The sequence below is a fragment of the Moschus berezovskii genome, chromosome 7 (assembly GCF_049115385.1).
Source record: "Moschus berezovskii isolate FMDL1 chromosome 7, NW_MosBer_1.0, whole genome shotgun sequence".
Lineage (NCBI taxonomy): Eukaryota > Metazoa > Chordata > Mammalia > Artiodactyla > Moschidae > Moschus > Moschus berezovskii.
This window is the reverse complement of record NC_142466.1, coordinates 14,850,984-14,874,425: the sequence shown is the minus strand read 5'-3', so window position 1 is coordinate 14,874,425 and position 23,442 is coordinate 14,850,984. Positions and strand designations below refer to the sequence as shown.

The following is a 23,442-nucleotide window of genomic DNA, read 5'->3' as shown; positions in this document are numbered from 1 at the left end:
CAAGGATGAAACATCATTTAGGTGGTAATGACTTAAAGCGTATTTAAAGTAGCCCTAGTAAGGGTCAGTCTTCATTCCAATCCCAAAGAAAGGCAATGCCAAAGAATGCTCAAACTACCGCACAATTGCACTCATCTCACACGCTAGTAGTCATGCTCAAAATTCTCCAAGCCAGGCTTCAGCAATACATGAACCATGAACTTCCAGATGTTCAAGCTGGTTTTAGAAAAGGCAGAGGCACCAGAGATCAAATTGCCAACATCCGCTGGATCATGGAGAAAGCAAGAGAGTGCCAGAAAAACATCTATTTCTGCTTCATTGAGTATGCCAAAGCCTTTGACTGTGTGGATCACAATAAACTGTGGATCATTCTGAAAGAGATGGGAATACCAGACCACCTGACCTGCCTCTTGAGAAACCTGTATGCAGGTCAGGAAGCAACAGTTAGAACTGGACATGGAACAAAAGACTGGTTCCAAATAGGAAAAGGTGTACGTCAAGGCTGTATATTGTCACCCTGCTTATTTAACTTATATGCAGAGTACATCATGAGGAACGCTGGGCTGGAAGAAGCACAAGCTGGAATCAAGATTGCTGGGAGAAATATCAATAACCTCAGATATGCAGATGACACTACCCTTATGGCAGAAAGTGAAGAGGAACTCAAAGGCCTCTTGATGAAAGTGAAAGAGGAGAGTGAAAAGGTTGGCTTGAAGCTCAACATTCAGAAAAGTAAGATCATGGCATCTGGTCCCATCACTTCATGGGAAATAGATGGGGAAACAGTGCAAACAGTGTCAGACTCTATTTTGGGGGGCTCCAAAATCACTGCAGATGCTGATTGCAGCCATGAAATTAAAAGACGCTTACTCCTTGGAAGGAAAGTTATGACCAACCTAGATAGCATATTAAAAAGCAGAAACATTACTTTGCCAACAAAAGTCCATCTAGTCAAGGCTATGTTTTTTCCAGTGGTCATGAATGGATGTGAGAGTTGGACTGTGAAGAAAGCTGATCGCCGAAGAATTGATGCTTTTGAACTGTGGTGTTGGAGAAGACTCTTGAGAGTCCCTTGGACTGCAAGGAGATCCAACCAGTCCATTGTAAAGGAGATCAATCCTGGGTGTTCATTGGAAGGACTGATGCTAAAGCTGAAACTCCAATACTTTGGCCACCTCATGCGAAGAGTTGACTCACTAGAAAAGACTCTGATGCTGGGAAAAGTTGGGGGCGGGAGGAGAAGGGGACGACAGAGAATGAGATGGCTGGATGGTGTCACCGACTCTGTGGACATGAGTTTGAGTGAACTCCTGGAGTTGGTGATGGACAGGGAGGCCTGGCGTGCTGTGATTCATGGGGTCGCAAAGAGTCAGACACGACTGAGCAACTGAACTGACTGAACCGAGTAAGGGAAACCTCTGTATTGTCTCTGTATTTCTCTAGATTGACACTGTCTCCATACTGATAGTGAAAATTATAATTTACTTCTCTAAAAGCTTTAGCAAAGATAGCAAAAATGAGAAGAACAGAAGCATCTCTGATTAACTAAGAATAGTTAAACAACTTTAAGAACAGTTTTTCAGTGGAACTTGCATCAGTGTAAGAAAGAAACTTCCTGAATATGCCTTGATATCTCAAATCCCCACTTGCGTGCAATTCTCTCACCTCTGAACATTAACCACAGTCCTTTACACTGGGTATATGCCAACTGTTTAATATGAACATCTGTACATACATCAATGGTCAACCAACATACACTTTCCACCAGATCTGCCCCTGCCTTCAAGGATTACATTGTAGAGGAGATAACCAGGAAACATATAAATGTAACTCCTAACAAAAAATTAAATAAGGTAATACACTGTATTATGTACGGCAGAGGCTGCTGTTTTAGTTTGGTTAGAGTCCAGTTTGGTTAGAGTTTATTTTGCATTTAGAGTCCAGCGCACTCTAAATGCAAGCATATTTGTTTACAGCGGCCTTTCTTGACCCTTAGAGGAGCAGAACAGTCTACTAGAGACTAACTAACCACACAAAGACTCTGGGGAAGAGCATTCCAAGTAGAAGGAAATGCAAGTAAAACTCCTGAGATCAAAAGGAGCTTCATGTGTTCATGAGATCAACAAACAACAAAAAGGCCAACCAATACGGCTTAGTGTGGCGCACAAAGAAGAAAATAAAGGGAATAAAGATGAAAGGGCAGGGGGCTAGATCACACAGGACACTGCAGACCACAGTCAGGAATTTAGATTTCCTTCAGTTTCCGTGAGAAGCAACAGAAGGCTTCAAGCCATGAACTAAGATAAGGCCTGGGGAGCTCACTCTGGCTTCTCTGAGAGTAATAGACTTAGTGAGGTAAAGCATCAGGTGATCAGCTGGTAGCCTCCTGCACAATCAGGGCCTGGATGAGTGATGAGAAATGGAGTCATCACACTGAAAGCGGCACCTATAAAATTTCACTGACGGTCTATTCGTGAGGTGAAGCAACGATGTGGACAGCTGTGCCATACGCTGTGATGGGCGTATATTAATATTTCAGAAGTATTCTGCATGCTGGAAGTAAACATACTTGTGAGCTGAAACCGACAGCAATGATGTGAACTTGTAAAATGTGAATGTCTAATTGATTTGTAAGTGGAAAGCTGAACGGGCAGTTGGCTCTGCGAGGCCAGAGCTCAGGGGCGCAGCCTGGGCTGGAGACAGAAATGTGAGCATCATCAATGCATAAACAGTATAAGCCAGAGCTGGAAGAGGCCACCCAGGAGGCCGCTCTGGAACGCCTGAATGTTAGCAGCTTGACGGAACAAGGGGTCCCAGAACAGGCAGAAACTGAGAAAGACAGAGGAGTCAACAAGCGAACGGCTCAGTGCTGAAGTCCAGAGAGGAGAATGTTTCCTGCACGACTGTCAAGTCAGAGGATGAGACGTGCAGGTGAGAGAGATGCGGCTCTGGTGACCTTGAGCCATGGTCCTTCAAGAGACTGTGGTTTCACAGACCAACTGGGAACAGTTCAGATCCACCACTGGGCACCTTCATTAAGGCTACTTTTGTATTTATGTTTTCATTTATTTATGAAATATGAAGCACTGGGGGCCACTTTCTCCAACACCTTTGCATGTGCGTGCTAAGTTGCTTCGGTCGTGTCCGACTCTCTGCAACCCTGTGGACTGTAGCCCGCCAGGCTCCTCTGTCCATGGGATTCTCCAGGCAAGAATAATGGACTGGGTTGCCAAGCCCTCCTCTAGGGGATCTTCCTGACCCAGGACTCAAACCCAGGTCTCTTATATCTCCTGCACTGGAAGGGGGGTTCTTTACTACTAACACCACCTGGGAAGGCCTTTGAACTTTATGCTCAAATAAAGTAAACTGAATAAATATTACATAAGGTATCTTCAAAGTATTTCAAGGTTACCTCTCTTAACCTGGACAGTGCACACTGCAGTTTCCACCAACCACTAGACTGCTTTCTAAACCACTGCTCTTCCTCTCATATCCAAAAAACCAATCGCTCATTGGCAAGAAAGGAAGGTTACTTCTTATGGTAACAGGTGCTCTAACTTATATCAAAACCTTGAAGCAGCTTTAAAAGAATAATTGTAACTCCGGTCGTCTGAGTCACTGACTTCTGATGCGATTCCAATTTCCTTTAGCTTACATAACTCTGTCTTCACCAAACAGCAATTGAAAAACAGTGGATCTCAAACTTTAATGTGAATGAATATCACCTTCTCTCATGTGTGTGTGCTCAGTCGTGTCTGACTTTTTGCAACCCTATGGACTGGACTGTAGCCCGCCACGTTCCTCTGTCCATGGGATTCTCCAGGCAAGAATACTGGAGAGGGTTGCCATTTCCTACACCAGGGCATCTTCCCAACACAGGGATTGAACCCATGTCTTCTGCATTAGCAGATGGATTCTTTACCACTAGTGCCACCTGGGAAGCCCTGAAAATCACCTTGTGGACAGAGGATGAGATGGTTGGATGGCATCACCGACTCAATGGACATGGATTTGTGTGGACTCCGGGAGCTGGACTGGTGTGCTGCGGTTCATGGGGTCACAAAGAGTCGGACACGACTGAGCGACTGAACTAACTGACTTATGTTGTTGTTATCTCTCTGTTATCTCATGGACTGTAGCCCGCCAGGCTCCTCTGTCCATGAGGATTCTCCAGGCAAGAATACTGCAGTGGGTTGCCATTTCCTTCTCCATTGTGTACTTATAAATGCAGATTATCAGGTGCCCCAAGGTGAGGAATGGGTTCTAAGATCAGGCCATATTTTTAAGTTACCTTTTTAAAAAGCTGCCATGGAAATTTTGGCACAAACAGTCCATGAATCATACTTTGTGAAACAACAACACAGCAGTTTGGAACAGAATAAGGTATGCAGTAACAAACCCAGGAAAAATCCTTTTTGCCTACCCTAACCCCCACCAAGTATCAGGCTGGCTTTTTCTTTTAGCTCTCACCATCTCAGACTCATCCTGGTAATGGTCAAGCACCCTTTATGTGCCCAATTAAATTTAAACATTTCCAAAATCTCAAAGTTTAATTTTTTTCATCCAATATGAATCTACGCTGATATAATATGCTCATATACTGCTAGCTTGAAAAAAATACCTGCACAGCAGCCTTGCAAAACTGTTACCTTGAATATACACTCATGAACTTAGAAAATTCTTTTGAAGAGTTAAGGTCTCAGGCAAGGACTCGCCTGCACTTCTGCAACTTGAATCTTTCAGTGAATGTAAAGAAGCTGATGTCAAAAGACCTATTTCAACAACTGAACTTGCACTGTATGTGTTTTTGAATGAGTATAAATAAATCCTCATTTATCATTTTCTGCTGAATTCACACCTAGAGGAGACTAGAAACTGCATTTCCAACAGGCTTCCCATGCACCATCACATACAAGCAGTTTCCTGATCATCTGGAAAACCCTTTCACATCTCTGAAACTTCTTCTAAGGCTGGATAGAGAGTTTCAAGAAAAAGTGGGCCTAAGAACAGTGATCCCTTTTGATATTTAAGTGAAAGAACAGGTAAACCACAGCAGAGGAAAAGGAAGTTGAGCGGCAAGGACGGGGATGATGCAAAATTGTTTGAAATAAGAAATGAAATCAAGAATTAAAAATAGAATTACATTTTCTGTTTGGCAATATACAAACAACACTAAGTGCGCTTCATAAATTTCACTATTGTTGCTCTAAGTGATATTACCATAAATCACATTAGGAGTGTACTTGGCATTTTTTTAAAAGCAAAAAGGATTGAGAGTGTCAATACATTTAAACGGCTCTGTTCTCTTCAACGAGAGTGGAAGAGAAATTATCAGAGCTTTCACCAGGTCTGAAAGCCCGGCTCTGACACCCCCACGGCTGCTCCTCTCTCCCCTCCAGCTTCGGCACGGCATGGAGCAAGGCTCCATGACCCGTCGGGAGTGCGTGCACGGGGCTCCCGTGACGCTTTTACCTGATGCGCGAGGGGAGACAGCTGTTTGCCCCTTTTCTCGTCACGGACGGGGAAGAGAGACTTCAGCAGCTTCGGCATCTGCGGCACCAAAGACTTCACCGGGTTCAAGTAGGAGGCCGCGAGGCTACTGAGTCCTGCCGAAAATATTGAAAGGAAAAGAGACAAGGCAAAAACGATCACAGAGATGCTCTCCTTACTGTAAACTGGCCAAGCATTGCTTGTAAGCAAAACAAATAATAAGAATTTTTAAAGGTATACTGGAAAAATTAATACTAAAAAAACAATAGTATTACACATATTGTGTGCTCCCTTGGTCTTGCCTGACTCTGCGACTCCGTGGACTGTGCCCACCAGGCTCCTCTGTCCATGGGATTTCCCAGGCCAGAATACTGGAGTGGGCTGCCATTTCCTCCTCCAGGGGACCGATAGTTACCCTCAGAAACAATGATGTTTCCCTTTCCAATTAAACAGCAGCATTGGGGTATTTCTAAAACACTCTAATATCCAGCGTTCCTATTAAATCCAAAGGGTCACCCAACCCCAGGCCTTGTCATTAACTGGTCAAGTACTAACTTATGCCCCAGAATGAAGTGGGACTTTTTACTTTTAGATCATATAGCCAGTGACACACATATTAGTTCTCCATCTAGACTTTAGCCTCTTTATAAAGTCCAGGACCGTATATTACTCAGCTTTAATTTTTCATGCTATTTACTGAATGAAGATGATGAAACTGACCTTTCAGGAAGACAGTGGTATTTGGGTTGTGTTTACAAGTGAGGGACATGTCCTGAACCAACCCTGCTCTTACCTGCTCTTAATACCAAAGGCTAGGGTCAGACACGCAGATGACACCTGTGATATTAGGAGACTTCTTTTGCCCCTTAGTGAATAAAACTAAATTTTCAGGAAAATCTAATCCAAGACATAAGTGATTAAAAAAACTGTACCCTACATAATACTTTAAAAAGAAGAAGGCAGTCAACTCGAGGCATCTGTATGATAGGCTGCCTTAAGAGACACACACGACCGCCCCCACCTCCACTCCCCAACAGCCTGAGATGACGCGAGTTCATCAGCAACACAGCTGGTACATGAACCCGTACGGTCGGAAGGTTTCACAGTTTCCTTAACTGAGTGTGTTATCTCTAAGTAAACTATGAAAAGTTGCATAAAGTTATTCTGCGATCATGAACACAGTCACTAAAAACATAAACCAGAGAGATAGCTATCTGCCACAAGAAATATCAAAACTCAGTTCAAAAATGTCAAACAATTTATGTGTGTGCACGCTCAATCATGCCGACTCTTTGTGACCTCACGGACTGCAGCCTGCCAGGTTCCTCTGTCCATGGGATTTCCCAGGCAAAATACTGGAGTCGGTAGCCATTCCCTTCTCCAGGGGATCTTCCTGACCCAGGGATTGAACCTGCACCTCTTGTGTCTCCGGCACTGGCGGGTGGATTCTTTACCACTGGTGTAAACACTTCATAAGAAAGCAAAAACAGGGATGAAAAAAACAAAAAATAGGAGTCAGGAAATTCCCTGGCAGGCCAGTGGTTAGGCTCCAGATTTCCACTGATGAGTGCCCCAGGTTGGGGAACTAAGATCCTGCCAGCTGAATGGCATGGCCACAGGAAAAAAAAAAAAAAAAAGAGACCAACATACAAAAAAACTTAAGATGAATAAAGAGCCAGAAGACAGAATCATCTAAATGCTGAGGGGAAAAAATTAGGGACAGTCCAAAGTTTTACATGCAGTTAACCTAACATCCCAGAGCGAGATGCTGCTATCATTGTTTGGTCGCTCAGTCCTGTCTGACTCTTCACAACCCCGTGGACTGCAGCCCGCCAGGCTCCTCTGTCCATGGGATTCTCCAGGCAAGAATACTGGAGTGGGCTGCCATTTCCTTCTTCAGGGGATCTCCCCAGCCCAGGGGTTGAACCCACATCTCCTATACTGGCAGGTGGATTCTTTACACCACTGAGCCACCACAGAAGCCCAGAGTGAGGATGATCCCTAATCAAATACATATCTAGTCAATGATTAACCAAAGGCTGATCAAAAAAGGAGAGACAATCAGACATGATGTGTCTCCTAAGGGAAGTACATAAAACTACTCATTCATTTATCCTACCTTCCGCCCCTGCCTCAGACTAGCCTGAATCCGACCATGGCTGCAGATCTAACCACCAATTTACAGCAAATACACTGGGCAGACAATCATGCTTAAATAACTTGGTGAGGATGGCAAAAATAAAAATGTACAGAGTCTACAGCACAGAACCTGGTCTGTTCACCAAATACAAACGCAACAGGGAAAAAAGATGAAGAGGCACATACTGACTAAACAGATGTGTGTGGCTATGTTAGTCACTCAGTCATGTCCAACTCTTTGCAACATCATGCACTGCAGCCCGTCAGGCTTCTCTGTCCATGGAATTTTCCAGGCAAGAATACTGGAGTCAGTAGCCATTCCCTTCTCCGGAGGATCTTCTTAACCTAGGGATCAAAACTAGGTCTCCTGCACTGCAGGCAGATTCTTTATCATCTGAGCCACCAGTGAAGTCCCAAGACATATCAACCACAATCTGTGAACTTTACTTGATTTTTTCATTCAGAATAACTAAGAAATACTCTCGGATCCACATGGGGAACACTGGCTAGGTGTTTAATAATATTTTGTGATTATTTTAAATTTTTCTTCTTGAAATGTCGCTGTGGGTATTCCTTTAGAAATATATGTACAAACATTTACAGATGAGACAGTGTCTGAGATTTGCTTCAAAGTCATCCTGAGCAGCTGTGGAGATGTAGTGGGAGCACAGATAAGTAAGCCTGGTGATAGTCTGATCATCCTGAAATCAGCAAGGGCACTTGAGGGAACCTCATGTCATTCTTTCTACTTTATTTACATGATATTTTCCACAGTAGAAGGATTCTTCAGAGTGAGAGCAAAATAAAAACTTCAAACATACAAAAGATAGAGTTTGTCACTAAAAAAAAAGATCACTGCTAAAACCACTAGTGATGGATATATAATGACTGAAAAAGAAACCAAACTCAGAAGAAAGCAGTGAGGAGGAGCAGGAAGCAATGATGAGCAGAACAAAGCAGTAAATATATAAACCAAATGAACAGTCATCAGAATTTTTTTTAATTTATGGAATTTTAAAACAAAGTAGTAGTCTATGACCAAATAATTTCACCCTGGGTACTTACTGGACAGAAATGTTACTAAAACACTGACACACAAACAAGCTTCAGTCACAGTAAGAAAAAAGCGGGAACAAACCACATGTGGATAAACAGGAGAGCTGGTTAAAACTGTGATAGATTCCACTGTGATAGTGAAGTCTCCCTCAACAGTAAAAAAGAATAAACTGCTGACACGTGCAACGGTATGGATGACTTCAACAGATATGCTGAGCAAAACAAGCCCAACACAAGAGAGTACATACAATATGATTCCATTTAATGAAACTGAAGAACAGGCAAAAGAGTGAGCTCCGAACACTGACCAACTGTGGCAAGTAACTGGAGTCATATAATCTTCTATAGCTTGACTGTGGCTTAAGTTACATGAGTAAATAATTTTGTCAAAACTCATTAGGTATGACTCATAGTCAAGAAAAATGCAGCCAGAAACAGACTGTGAAGTTGGTCCTGATGCTAGATTGAGCAGACAAGGATTTTAAAAGTGCTTTTCACACATAGGTACAAGGATTGAAAGAGTAATATAGCCTTAATATATAAAAAGGAAAAGAAATATCAGCAGAGAAGTTAAAACTATTTTAAAAAGAAGCAAATGGAAACTCTAAAAAGAATAATAACTGAAATTTTAAAATTCTTGCTTGTGCTTAACAGAAGATTATAAATGGCAGTAGAAATTATCCAATCAGAAGAAACAAGAATAAGATAAAAAGATGAAAATCAGAATAGTCTCTGCAACCCATAGGACAATATCAAGCAATATAACGTGTGCAACTAGATTCTCAAATGGAGTAGAAAGAGAGAAAAGGACAGAGGAAAAAACGTAATGAACTAACAGTTGAACATTTCCCCAAATTGTTGGGGAAATCTCAATGCAGAGACCCAAGGACACTGGTGAAATCCAAGTAAGATAAACACTAAAAATACTACACCTAAGAACATTATTACCCAACTGCTGAGAAGAAAACTAAAGAGAAAACTTGGAAAACAAACTATGCAAAGACATATTCCATGTAGGGGGACAGGGACAAAAATGATGGCAGAGTTCTCATCAGAAAAGAGGTCTAAAAGATGGTGTAGGGTCTTTGAAGAGCTAAAAGAAGACAAACTATCAACTAAGAATTCTCTATCCAGTGAAAATATCTGTCAAAAAAAAAAATGAAATACAGACATTCTCAAAAGGAGAGATCTTCCTTCCAAAGGAAAACTGTACAATAAGAAACAATACAAGATACTCATCAGGCTAAAGAGAAACAGTATCAGATGAATATATGGTTCTTCAGGAAGGAGTAGATAGTGACAGAAATAATAAATAAGAAGGAAAATATAAAAGATTATCAAGGAGATCCAACCAGTCCATTCTAAAGGAGGTCAATCCTGGGTGTTCATTGGAAGGACTGATGCTAAAGCTGAAACTCCAATACTTTGGCCACCTCATGTGACGAGTTGACTCACTGGAAAAGACTCTGTTGCTGGGAGGGATTGGGGGCGGGAGGAGAAGGGGACGACGGAGAATGAGATGGCTGGATGGCATCACCGACTTGATGGACATGAGTTTGAGTGAACTCCGGGAGTTGGTGATGGGCAGGGAGGCCTGGCATGCTGTGATTCATGGGGTCACAAAGAGTCGGACACAACTGAGTGACTGAACTGAACTGAACTGATAGTCTCTTAATTTCCTTAAAAGACAAATAGCTGTTTTAAAGCAAAAAAAAAAAAAATTTTATAACATTGTAAGGTGAGTTCATAACATCTATAAAAGCAAAAGATACAACAATAATATAAGAGGGCTGGAGAAACAGGAAAATGGAACTATACTGTTGCAAGATTCTTATAATTATGCAGTGTGAAATGGATTATTAACTCTAAGACGACTGTGGTAAAGTTAAGGATACCTACTAGAATTCTTTAACAAAGACATTAATAAATAAATGTTGTTTGTTGATTTCAGTCACTAAGTCTCTTTACATATCTGACTCGTTGTGATCCCATGGACTGTAGCCTGCCAGGCTCCTCTGTCCACGGGATTTGCCAGGCAAAAATACTGGAGTGGGTTGCCCTTTCCTCCTCCAGGGGTTTTTCCCAACCCAGGGACTGAACCCATGTCTCCTGCATTGGCAGGCAGATTTTTTACCACTAAGCCACCACAGAAGCCCTAATAAATAAATACAGGTATTAAAAAAGCCAAAGATAAAATAAAATACTACAAAATATTTTCCAATTAACGCAAAACAGAAAAGATTATAGTGGAAATAAATAAAAAGGCCAAACAGAAACCAGTAGCAACATGGCAGACATAATATTTTATGTAAAAGAACATTCCAATTAAAAAACAGAAATTGTCAGACAAGATTAAAAAAGAAAGTCTATACCTAAATATGCTGTCTATAAGATAATCACTCTTACAGATACACACAGGCTAAAATTTTAAAGACTGAGGAAAACATACACCATGCAAGCAATCTGCAAAAGAAAACCGGTGTAGTGATACTAACATCAAGCAAGACAGATTTCAAAGTCAGAGTATTACTAGAAAGGTGAAGGGACATTTCATAAGGAGAAACATCATTTTATCAGCAAAAACATAACAATTCCAATGTGTGTATACCCAATAACAGAGATTCTAAATTAATCATGTAGAAACTGATATAGGAAAAAGTAGACAATTTCACAATCATATATAGATATTCAATGCCTCTTCTCAATGACTGATAGAACAAACATGGGGGAAAAGTCAGTAAAGTTACGGCAGATTTGAACAAGGACATCAACCACCTTGGCCTAACCGACATACACAGGACACGGTGCCCCAAATAGAAGAGACCTTCCCAAGCACACACAGAGTGTTCACCAGGACAGAACATAGTCTCAAAAAATGTTTACAGATTGAACTTTTAAAGAGTCTGTTCTCTGCACATTATGGAATTAAAAAGGAAATCAATAATAATAATAATACACCCTCAAGATATATAAAAATTGAATTAACATGCTACCCAGTAATTCATGGGTGAAAGAATAAATCACAGAGACATTAGAATATCCGGAGTATAATGATAATAAAAGCACATCATGCCCAAATTCGTGAAATGAAGAAATAACAGACATCAACAAAACAGAAAATAGAATCAAATTTGGCTCTGTAGAAAGATTAAGAAAACTGATAAACCAGTCTCAGGTGTATTAAAGAAAAACAGAAAATAAAAATTATCTATTCAGAAAAGAAGGAACCTAAAAGATTCTATAACCATTAAAAGATCAATAAAGGAATCTGTAACATTTATGAAAATTAAGTAATCTGATGAAACAGAAACTTCTCTAAAAAACACAATCTTTGAAAACTTACTGACAAAGAAATAGAAAAAGTTAAACTTTAAAGAAACTGAAGTCATGATCTCAAATCTTCCCACAGTGAAAATTCCAGACCCAGAGTGTGTCACTGGTGAATCTTATCAAACGTTTAAGGAAGTAGCAAGACCAAGCTCACATAAGCTCAGGAGCTTGGTCATAAAAGATGATGAAATTCTTCTCATCATGTTGTTGTTCAGTTGCTAAGTCGTGTCCACCCCCTTGTGACCCCATGACTTCAGCATGCCAGCCCTGTCCTTCACTATCTCCTGGAATTTGCACGAACTCATGTCCACCGAGTCTGTGATGCCATCCAACCATCTCATCCTCTATCGCCTCTTTCTCCTCCTGCCCTCAATTTTTCTCACCACTTTATGGAATCAATATAATCATGATCCCAAAACCTAAACAAAGACATTATTATGAAAAAGGTATATATATATTCACCGTAGGACACATACACAAAACTCTAAACAAAATATTAGCAGACAGAATCAAACAAATATGAAGGACAACACATCATGATCAACACATCATTTCTCACAGGAATGCAAGATAAAGTCAACATTCAAATCAATGTGACTCAACATATTATGATAAGAAAGGGAGGGGCTTCCCTGGTGGCTCAGTGTCAAGAATACACCTGTCAATGCAGGAGAGATGTGCGTTTGACCCCGAGCCAGGAAGATCCCACATGCCTCGGTGTAACAAAGTTTGTGCGCCACAACTGCTGAGCCTGTGCCCTAGAGCCCAGGAGCCACAACTACTGAAGCTGGTGCGGTCTAGAGCCTGACCTCCACAGCGAGAAGCCCGAGCACAGCAGCTAGAGGGGCGCTCTCACGCACTGCAACTAGAGAAAAGCCCGCGCAGCAGCGAAGACCCAGAACGGCCAAAGATAAGTCAATAAAAGTACAGGGAAAGAAGGGAAAAATTCAAATAGGCATTAACTAGTAGGACTTGGTAGAAAATCCTGATTTAAATGATTTTTTTTAAAATTTAAACTATTTCTGAAAGATACTCATATTTCATGAGAGGGATTGAAAAACAAAAACATAACTGACCTGGATCAGGAGAGTGGTGACTTTGGGGAGAACGGAGGGCTGGGGCAGCTGGAGCGATTCCTTTGGAAACTGCAGTTTGCGATACGTCCTGTTGACTTTCCCACCGGCCCTATTAAGGACAGAATCGGTCATTCTGACTATCAGTCAATTTTTTTTAAATTTAAAGATACTGAAGAGAAAACTGTTACATATTGCTAAAGCTTTATTCTTGTTGAAGACATGAAAAATCTGATTACCTGAGCATAATACTGTTAACAGCATAATACTATTCCTCTTCTTTACAGAACTGATCTCGCTAATACTACTTCCCACTTGGATATCCCCTTCAGTTATAATTTATAGTCTCCTAATACTCTTTCTCCTGTATCATACTGCGTCTCACAAAATATGGATATAATAAGATATTTTTTGAAATGCTCCTTCTGCTCTGCTCCTTAGGCCCTTTCTGCTCTTCTGCCTCAAGATACACTTTTTTCCCCCAAAGGAATGTTTTCATTTAAATTTTTTAAAATTTACTTTTAAATTAAAATTATTTTTAAAAATTTATTGGCCACATCACATGGCATGTGGGATTTTAATTCCCTCACCAGGGATCGAACCCTCACCCCCTGAAGTGGAAGTGCAGAACTTAACTCCTGGACCACTGCCGAAGTCTCAAGATACCTTCTTTCACTTCAGATTCTCGACTGAAACCCAGGAACCACTCTAATACTGTTCAGGTTTCTTCTCCTCTGCTAATATACCATTCATAAAAGAAACACTCCAGAACAGCATATTACTAAGCCTCTCAATTTTAACAGATACTAAAAATGAGTTCTAGTTAAGCCCAAACCAAGGAGTCTTCAAGTTCCCAATAACACAGGTCTCTGAATTAACAAATCTAATTGTTCTTTCAACTTGTCTTGTTGTCAATCAGTTGCTCAGTAATGTTTGACTCTTAGCGACCCCATGGACTCCAGGAGGCCAGGCTTCCCTGTCTTTCACCAACTCTCGGAGCTTGCTCAAACTCATGTCCATCGAGCCAGTGACGCCATCCAACCATGTCCTCTGTCATCCCCTTCTCCTTCTGCCTTCAATCCTTCCCAGCATCAGGGTCTTTTCTAATGAGTCAGCTCTTTGCATCAGGTGGCCAAAGTATTGGAGCTTCAGCTTCAGCATCAGTCCTTCCAATGAATATTCAGGACTGATTTCCTTTAGGATTGACTTCAACTTGTCTTGTAAACTCCCAAGAAAGAGATTTTGTTGCATAATACTAGAACAATGCCCGTCAGGTGATGGAGTAATTTACTTTTCTAGAACTTGTGGTGAGCCATAAAAATGGTCATCGCACCAAAGCACTTTGAACATCAGTCCTACCCAGTAAAGAAATAAACCTCCACCCACGCTACCAGCACAGAAGCCAGTAATTGAGAGGAGATGCAAACCTTTTCAAAGCTGTACATCCTCTTTAGATCCTTTGATAGTCATTCTTCTTTTCCACCCCAGTTAAAAAAACGGTATTTTCTGTTAGATTAAGCTACTACTCCCCACATGAGTGACCCTGACGATCAACTTGCATCTTTATTAGTAATTGCCTGCAAAGTAAGCTCTTTGCTGCTCTTGAAGATGGATGGAGGTAGAAAGCCCTCTTAGGTTGCCAATATGTATTGGAAACCTATTTGCTTTTAGCGGCAACCCAAGTACCGATCATAAAATCAATAAGCCCTAAGTGATTCGGATCCTGTTTACTTAGAGAAAGCCACTTTCTCAGAGAACTCTCTCAGCACTTGATTTTTTTTTTTTCTATGTTTGTTTATTTTGGACTATGCTGGGTCTCCGCCGCTGAATGGGCTTTTCTCTGGCTGCGGGGCTCGGGCTTCTCATTGTGGGGGCTCCTCTTGTGTGGAGCACTGGCTCCAGAGTGCACAGGCTTTAGTATCTGTGGCATGTGGCCTCAGCAGTTTCAGTTCCGAGGCTCTAGAGCACAGGCTCAGTTGTCACGTGGCACGTGGGACCTTCCCAGCCCAGCCATCGAACCCGTGTCTCTTGTACTGGCAAGTGAAGTCTTTACCACTGAGCCACCAGGAAAGCCCAGCACTTTATACTTTAAAATGTGGTAGAATGCTCAGTGTTAGGAAGCAAGGGAGCAAAAGACACATGAAGAGCTGACAAGGACGATGAACTCTGAGTGCGTCACTGCAGGAGTGTTTGCGTTACCGTGAACCACACGCTGATTTACATACTTTGTTTCATTAATGCTTTCAGCCTTTGAATTCAACTATCTGTCTGGGAAGCGGCAGCTCTGTGTGCCCTGGGACCTCATAATCGAGAGTCGGAACAGTGAGGTCAACACTATGGAACTTCTCAGGGGATGTAAAGCTTCATGCTGTGTTCACAGGATTAAGTTCATGCCTGGCTGTTCTGAAGACAACTTACTCAATTTGAGGATAAATGTGCTTCCATACTTTAGATTTGTCTTCCTTGTTTGGCAGCTGACACAGTAGCACTCTGGCCCTTAGGAAAACCAAGCAGCTAATTTGAAGTCAGCCCCTCAGCTGTACGGTGTACATCCAATGACAAATAACAGGTGTGTCACCTCTTCCCCAAGGCACACTCGGGGCTCTGCTAGCTTCCCGGGTAATTTTTCCCAGCTGGCACTCCCACACACAGTGTTACTCCCGAATCGGAACAGAGGCAATAACTCTTACTGTCTCATATATTCAAATATCTCAAGTGAGAACCTCTGAAAGGATGCTCACCGTACTTAAACAGCGCCTCAGCCATATTGTTAACTCTATCGGAGAATGAAAAGCGGAGACATTTCATTCATCCATCTCCCTTAACCGTCATCTTAACCTTGAGAAATCTCACAGTCTTGCCGACCAGAGACGGGGACACAGAGTATCTCAGATCACTCTGGAACAGAACAGGCTCTGCTTCTGAGGGAACAACAAATTTGGATGATAAACTGGGTACGGCATGGCCCCTTCCTCTTTCTGACCCCGTAGATCTCTAGGGAAACACTCCACTGACATCACTCATTAGATTCTTCTCCGGCAGCACATATCCATTCTCTTGCCAGAAGCAGAATCTGTGGTTCAGGGTCTAGCAACACACACTGCCCCCCTTGGACAAGGCAATTAGTGTCTTTCCAATAAATTTTACAGGGCTTCCCAGGTGGCTCACAGCAGTAAAGAATCCACCGGCCAATGCAGGAGACCCAAGTTCGATCCCTGGGTTGGGAATATCCCCTGGAGACGGAAATGGCAACCCATTCCAGTGTTCTTCCCTGGGACAGAGGAGCCTGGTGGGCTAGAGTCCATGGAGTCACAAAGAGTTGGACACAACTGAGCAGCTGAACAACAAGAATAATAATACATTTTATATCCTTGGCCACTCCAGTGATTCTCCCACTACTGAAAGGTTGGGGAAGAAAAAAGGAAGCACCCCAGGCAAAGGTACTTCAGAGGGAGATAAACTCAAGACAATGAACAAAAAGGACTCGGTCAGACACTGGACCTTTCTGCCATCATATGGGCTCAGTTCTCAGTACGGCTTTCTTTTTTTTTTTTTCACTTCTACCACCGCAACCTATGCTCCATTACAGAACTCTTGGAAAGATAATTCTGAAATGTTTCTGACATCTTGTACCTCTATCAGCCTTCAGGATCAGCCACAAAGGAAGGATGTGAGAGTGGAAATTCTGGCTTCGTTCTGGGTCCCTAAACTAGCTTCATAATTAGTAGGAATTATTTGTGCTAACAGGCTGAATTCAAAGATATAAAACCCTATTCAAGATAACAATTATGCTTAAAGGCAAAACCCAAGAGGAAAAAATGCAGAAGGCTGTCAGCTTACTAGAGAACGTGGCTGGTCCCGGCAGGGACCTCCAGTTCTCCTGCTACTGTTCTCCGGAAAGACACAAATGCTTTGGGTGTTCTCTACAGAGGTCTGGCTTGGATCAGGAGAGTGACAAAGGTAAATGAAGTACCAGTGACACTCCAGGTCCAAAGGTGGCTACCAATGCAACTCAAGAAGAGGTGACTCACCTTTGGCACCAACCATAACCAGTGTTGGGCTGAATAATTGCTGTTTTCAGGAAAGTGAAGGAGCCAAAACATACAACTCAGCTTTGTTAACTGAATAGTCATTCAGATTTTCGGCTAATATTTTTTTTTTTTTGGCTGCATTGGGTCTTAATTGTGACATGCAGGATCTAGTTTCCTGACCAGGGGTAAAACCTAGGACCTCTGCACTGGGAGCACGAAGTCCTAACCACTGGACCACCAGGGACATTCCTGGCTACTTTTAGCTGCATTGAAAACTCCATTTGGAAGATGACAAACATCTCACTAACTTATTTTAAAATGTATGATTCCATTTAAAATGGCTTTAGTAAGTAATACTAGTTATTTTTTCTTGACAGAGTTTCTTAAATCACAAACAGTTTCAACACACAGCCATTGTTTAAATGGAAAAACAATCTGTTGGAATTAATTCTGCAACTAAATTACGAATCTAATCTGGTAGACTGGTCATAATAAGTTTGCTAAATTTTCATTACATCTATTAAAAAAAAAAAAACCTGCCTAACAATGATGAAAGAGCCAGTAACAGTAAATAAAAGCATCACTGCAAATAGGAATATTTTATATTTTTATTGAAAAGCTTATCAAGAGTGATTTCTTTTAGGCCATAAGGTGAAATTAAAAGTTAAGGGTAGCTAATAAAAATTCAACGTATCTTTCTAAGATTAATTAGCGCATCCATTCCATCTTGGTGGAGCTCAGTAAACAATTCCAATTTTCATAGGTATGGAGCATCAGTGAATGAGGACAGGCAAAATGTGGCTGGCGGAAGTCCAAGTGTCAGAGGCCAAAGTGCAAGCAGGTTTCAGTGCCTTACCACTTGCTCTCACCTCCCCGAAAGCCCTAATCCTACTGAGCTCTGCTCTTGCCTCCCAGGCACAGCTTTTAGTGTTACTTTGCTCCCAACTAATCTCTGCCATGATGTTAACGAAAATTAGGAGGGAAAGGCAGACTTGAACCTCCTCTGTGGCCTTTCCCCGCTTCTTTACGTAAGTTTTACTGTTGTGTTATTTACGTGGCAGGCAACAGAGCACACCAGGTTCTCTGGTCCATAGCTTTGATTCCATAATCAAGGAAAGAGGGTCTGACATATAGATAATGGAACAGAGAACCCAGAAATAAGTCCCCATGAGTGTGCAAGGTAGACGCAACTAACAGCATTATAATTCTCAATTATTTTAAAACACAGTTTCAAGCATTTTAAGCAGTGATTCCAGGTTAAAATTGTATTTCCAACTCAATTTCATTATGTATTAAGTACTTCCATGCAAAGAAGCCAAGATGGAACCACAGAGCTTCGTTCTGTGGTGTTGAAGGAAGGCCCAAGGCACTTCCACTCTTTCTTTGCTCCTCTCCCCCTGCATCCCATGATTGAGAAAAGGATGTCTTACAAATTCTCAAACATTTACTGTACCATCGGCTTCATTAATGAATTAACTCTACCCCCTCATATCCCAGAGCCTCCTACACTCCATCAGATGCCTTCATTCCTGGCATCTTTTAACTGATATTTTCATAGTCCCAGGGAACAAGGAACTGTATATCCTGACTTCCAAAGTTATTTTTACTTTGGAAGGGTAAGAGCCAAAAAAAAAACTAGTGCAGTGTCAAATGCAGTTGTCTTATAAAAACTACATTTTAAAAATGCATTCGCATTCTTAAGGTAAAAGCAAGCATGTTTTCAATAGTAGGATAATATGTGTATCCCACTCATTAAGAAAAACCTAATGGATTAATTACCTCTCCCAGGATCTCTGAAAACTGAAGAATGCAGGAAGTCCCCAAAAGAAAAGAAAAATACATGAGTCTAAGGTTTTCCAAAACAATTTCTTCAGTAATCTCTCCTTGAGGATTTTGTGTGAAAATTATAACCAATAAAGCAAATGGAGAGTTTCTCAAACCACTGCTTATAGGAGAATAAAATCTTCTACCTACCAGAAAGGGCAGGAATAACATTTTTTCATTTTAATTCTTTCAATAGGTAATTTGTTCCCATGATCCGAAAATCAAGTAATATAAAAAGGCACACCATGAGAAGCCTCCTGCTTTGGGCCCCCAATACTCGCACCCTCTCCCGAGACAATAAGTAGTGGTTGCTGTTTCTGATGCCTCCTTACAGGGTTTCCCGCACGCATGTGTACACCTATGAACAGCCCCACACACTCTTCTCCTGTGCGCCCCGCTCCAGCGCAAATGGCAACATACTGTGCTGCACTGCATTTTGAATCACTGAGTATATCCTGTGCTCCTTCCATATTAGTACCTGGAGGGGTTCCTAATAATTTTTATAGCTGCATAGTATCCCATTTATTTGTGTGTGTGTGTGTACGTGTGTGTATGCACACATGGACACAGATAAAACATATTTAACCAGGTCAAACCAACAGACATTTAACTTGTTTCCAATCTTCTGCCATTATAAACATGGCCGTGGCCCTCATATACATGTCATTTCTTACCTCTATAAGCACTACTGCTGTATAAAGGGGTTTTAATAGGGTCTAAATGATTCTTACATCAACTAGTTTAAACACTACCCCATCCTGAGGAATTCTCTTATGGGCAGCGTTGTAACAATTCTGAATTCAAGAAAATGCCATATTGGATGCAGTTTACCACTGTTTCATTTAAAAGGCCAAAGGGAGGACTCTTCTGTTCCTTGCTGCTACTGGTGGAGGAAAATATTTCTTTACTCTCTATGAAGAAAACACAATTTAAGAATATTTATTTTCTAAAAATCTTTTAAGACGCTCTGCTTTAGATGATAAAACTAGTGACAGCTCCTCATCCGCAAATGGGGAAGCCACTCTGTGCTCCCTGCTGAAGTGAGCCTGGAATCACATCCTCTGCCGAGTGTTTTATGGCTTTGTTTCCTAACATCAGTTGTGGTCCTCTGTCACCTGAATTTCCTGACTCATTCAACAGGTCCATCCACTAAACCTGTCTGAGAGCAGTTTTCCTCTACCTCTCCCCAAGTGACAAGCAAAGGGTCTCTGATTTAGACACATGGACGTTCATATAACCTACTGATATGGTCACAAGCAGGAAGTCAAGGGATCCAGGGTGACAGTGATGAGGTGGATGGAAGCCTGGCTGTACCTGGTAACTGTTCAGGATCCGAGGGGGCCAACAATCTACAGAAAGATGAAGAGATGGCTCCACGGCTGACCTGGGAGCACAGTTAGGAATGGGAAGCTGGCCCTTCTGCTTCCCCTGACAAGACTGCGCCTGTCCGTCAGAGGCCAGGGACACTGTCCATGCAGAGGGGTGAGAGAGAAACTGCTGCAGTGGGAGAAAAGGGCCCTTCACTTTTGGAGGCATCTGACGACAGCGGCAAACACGCTGACACAGAGCAGGCAGAGCCAGCCCTTTGCTGCTGGGACGGCACCAGGACAGCAGTGCAACCTGAGAGGCCGGAAATCAGACTCCCCTCCCCTTTACTAAGTCTCCTACCCCTAACCCAGGGGCCCCAGACATCGAGATGACTGAACAGGGGAAGGTCTTGGTAGAGCAACAAAAAACGTGCACCATTAGTTACTCATTTAATACACCCTGCCAGAAACTCCCCGGGGCTCCAGTGGTTAGGACTTCATGCTTTCATTGCAGGGGTGCATGTGTGCTCAGCTGTTCCAGTCACGTCTGACTCTTTGCGACCCCAGGGACTGTAGCCCGCCAGGCTCCTCTGTCCATGGAATTCTCCACGCAAGAATACTGGAGTGGATTGCCATGACCTGCCTTCCAGGGGTTCTTCCTGACCCAGGGATCGAACTAGTGTCTCCTGCATAGGTTCTATAATTGGCTGGGGCACTAAGATTCTGTATATTGCGGCCACAAAAACCAAAATCCAAAACAACAACCAAAAACCCATGTCCTAACTACTCCCCAACCCTCCACAGAGACTGCCCTGGGAAAAGGCCTCCAATAAACTTCCCTCTCACACCCAAAATAGTCTCTTCAGTCAGTACAGTCTCTGAAGCATCCAGAAGGAGTTCCTCCAGGTTCCCAGCTGCTCTCCCCACTACCTCTCATCTCTGAGGACTCTCATCTGTCACCCTGGCCAGCTGCTCCCCCTGCACAAGCCCTGAAGCATCACCATCACCCCACACAACCTCGCCTCTCTGTCTGAACCTCTTACGGCCAATTCAGGAGACTCAGATGAATCCCTGGCTGTTCCAACCAGGCCCTGAGCTCCCTAATCTGTGTTCAGCTCAGGCTTCCAGACCCCTGAACTGGCCAAAGTTGAACTAAATCATTTTCTTCCTCAAACCTGCCTCCTCACACTGTTCTCTCTACAATGTCCCCAGAACCCATGTCATGCAGTCTCCCGCTAGCTCCACCTCAATCCTCATGTCCCCAGAGCTCTAGAGGCTCCATTCTCCTGAGAGGGGCCTGACTCTCTCCCCCTCCCCTCCCACAGCGAGACCTCTCCCCGCACCTGCTCCATCCACCCTCACTTGAGGGTTGATAACAGGACACATTTCTACTATATACATTATTCTGACGTAATTTTATGGACCACAGCCAGGAACATGAGTGGGGTCGAGATGACTGCCTAAAAGTGGCCCAGCTCTCCCTCAAGTCCCCAGTACATCACATAGGAACTTCTGAAACAAGGGCCCTTCCTCTGGGCTCTGCCCTGCACTGCACCCTCTGCTTGACTCGGGCTTCCTTCTCCCTCCATGCTTCTGTTCATACTCTTGCTTCAATCCCTTCTGCTTGGGTGGATCTTACCACCCTCCAGCATTAAGCTTACGGCAGGGGGGTTCCCCTCTTTGCAGCCTTTCTTGGTCCTTGCATAATACTTATAAAAGTGTCCACTTCCTCCTCTGGGTTCCTACTCTACCTAGGCATACTTCTATTATAGCATCTATATTCCTTTATTCTATTTGAATAGAATGAGATGAGACAATAATTTTCTTTCAAGTAGATATTACTGTTGTTGTTTTTTTTACATTTAAACATAAACTAGCAAGAGAGAAGCAGAGAAGGCAATGGCAAGCCACTCCAGTACTCTTGCCTGGAAAATCCCATGGACGGAGGAGCCTGGTAGGCTGCAGTCCATGGGGTCGCTACGAGTCAGACATGACTGAGGAACTTCACTTTCACTTTTCACTTTCACACATTGGAGAAGGAAATGGCAACCCACTCCAGTGTTCTTGCCTGGAGAATCCCAGGGACAGGGGAGCCTGGTGGGCTGCCGTCTATGGCGTCATAAGAGTTGGACATGACTGAAGTGACTTAGCAGCAGCAAGAGAGAAAAGCTGAAAATCTTTTGGCCACTTTTTTCAATGAATTTATGATAGAGGATTTGGGTTAGATGGATTTCAAAAATAAAAGTCATGGTTTTTCTTATATTTTCATTAAAATTATTTATCAATAGTTATTTATAATCAATAATGACAGTTTTCCAAACACTCTGCCTTGTTTAGGGGATTACAACTATGCTATGCCACTCACACCTATCTGTGGACCTGTATCAGGGAGTGCCAAACCCCAGCACACTTTAGACTCACAGGAGGTGGTCAATGAATTCACGAACCAGTGCATTCTCAGCCTTATCCAACCATCCACCTATGACTGTTTTGAGTGTGATCCCTTTAAGTAAATGATAATGAATTATCTATGCTTAAAACTCTGTTATATTAGGGAAAGTTATATTAACAAGTACATAAATACATCCCAGCTAATAAAATTTCTGTTCCCTTACTTTTCTTTCTTCTAACATATAATGTTAACTTTTAAACATAATCTTATTCTTCACAAATTTTCAATTACTTCATCCATATTTTAACTATTAAAAATCTGAAATGAAGTTCCTTTTCTGACACAAACTGGAAGAATATATTTTCAACAGGAATAGGAACTTAAGCACCTAAATTGTTTAACCCTTAAAAAGCAGAGTAACAATAAGGTTTCAGTAACATTATTTTAACTGGAAGATAAAAAGAAATGAACTCTAGACACTTTCCAATAAATTTCACATAGCACTGAAAAGTGGAAGAAATCTCGGCATGCAGGACTAGCGTGTGATACTTGAGAGGAGGAAAAGTTGGACGGGAAACAGGTCTAAGACTGACAGAAAACAGTTATAAGCACCTACCTTGTTGCTACCCAGACTGGAGGATGGGATAAGATCCTGGCGGCTGCCAGACAACTGAAGAGGAAACGAAGATGAGAATTAGCCCCTTACGTGCAAAAGCACATACATCCATGACCCTGGAAATACAACACTTTGAAAACCAAATCAACAGAGTGTTAGAGCTGGATGGTATGAGACAGGCTGC

At 42.3% G+C, this 23,442-nt stretch overlaps 1 protein-coding gene across 2 annotated transcripts in view; it reads right to left on the bottom strand.

Annotated features, from left to right (window-relative positions):
- Positions 1-23,442, bottom strand: part of KIF13B (kinesin family member 13B) — a 213,177-nt gene that overhangs the window by 27,735 nt on the left and 162,000 nt on the right. For both annotated transcript variants that reach the window (XM_055428055.2, XM_088837822.1), the window contains exons 35-37: positions 23,259-23,312; positions 13,092-13,200; positions 5,473-5,606 (exon numbers count right to left, since the gene is read on the bottom strand). In XM_055428055.2, the coding sequence (XP_055284030.2) occupies positions 5,473-5,606; positions 13,092-13,200; positions 23,259-23,312 (297 nt within the window). The remainder of the gene's footprint in view (positions 1-5,472; positions 5,607-13,091; positions 13,201-23,258; positions 23,313-23,442) is intronic.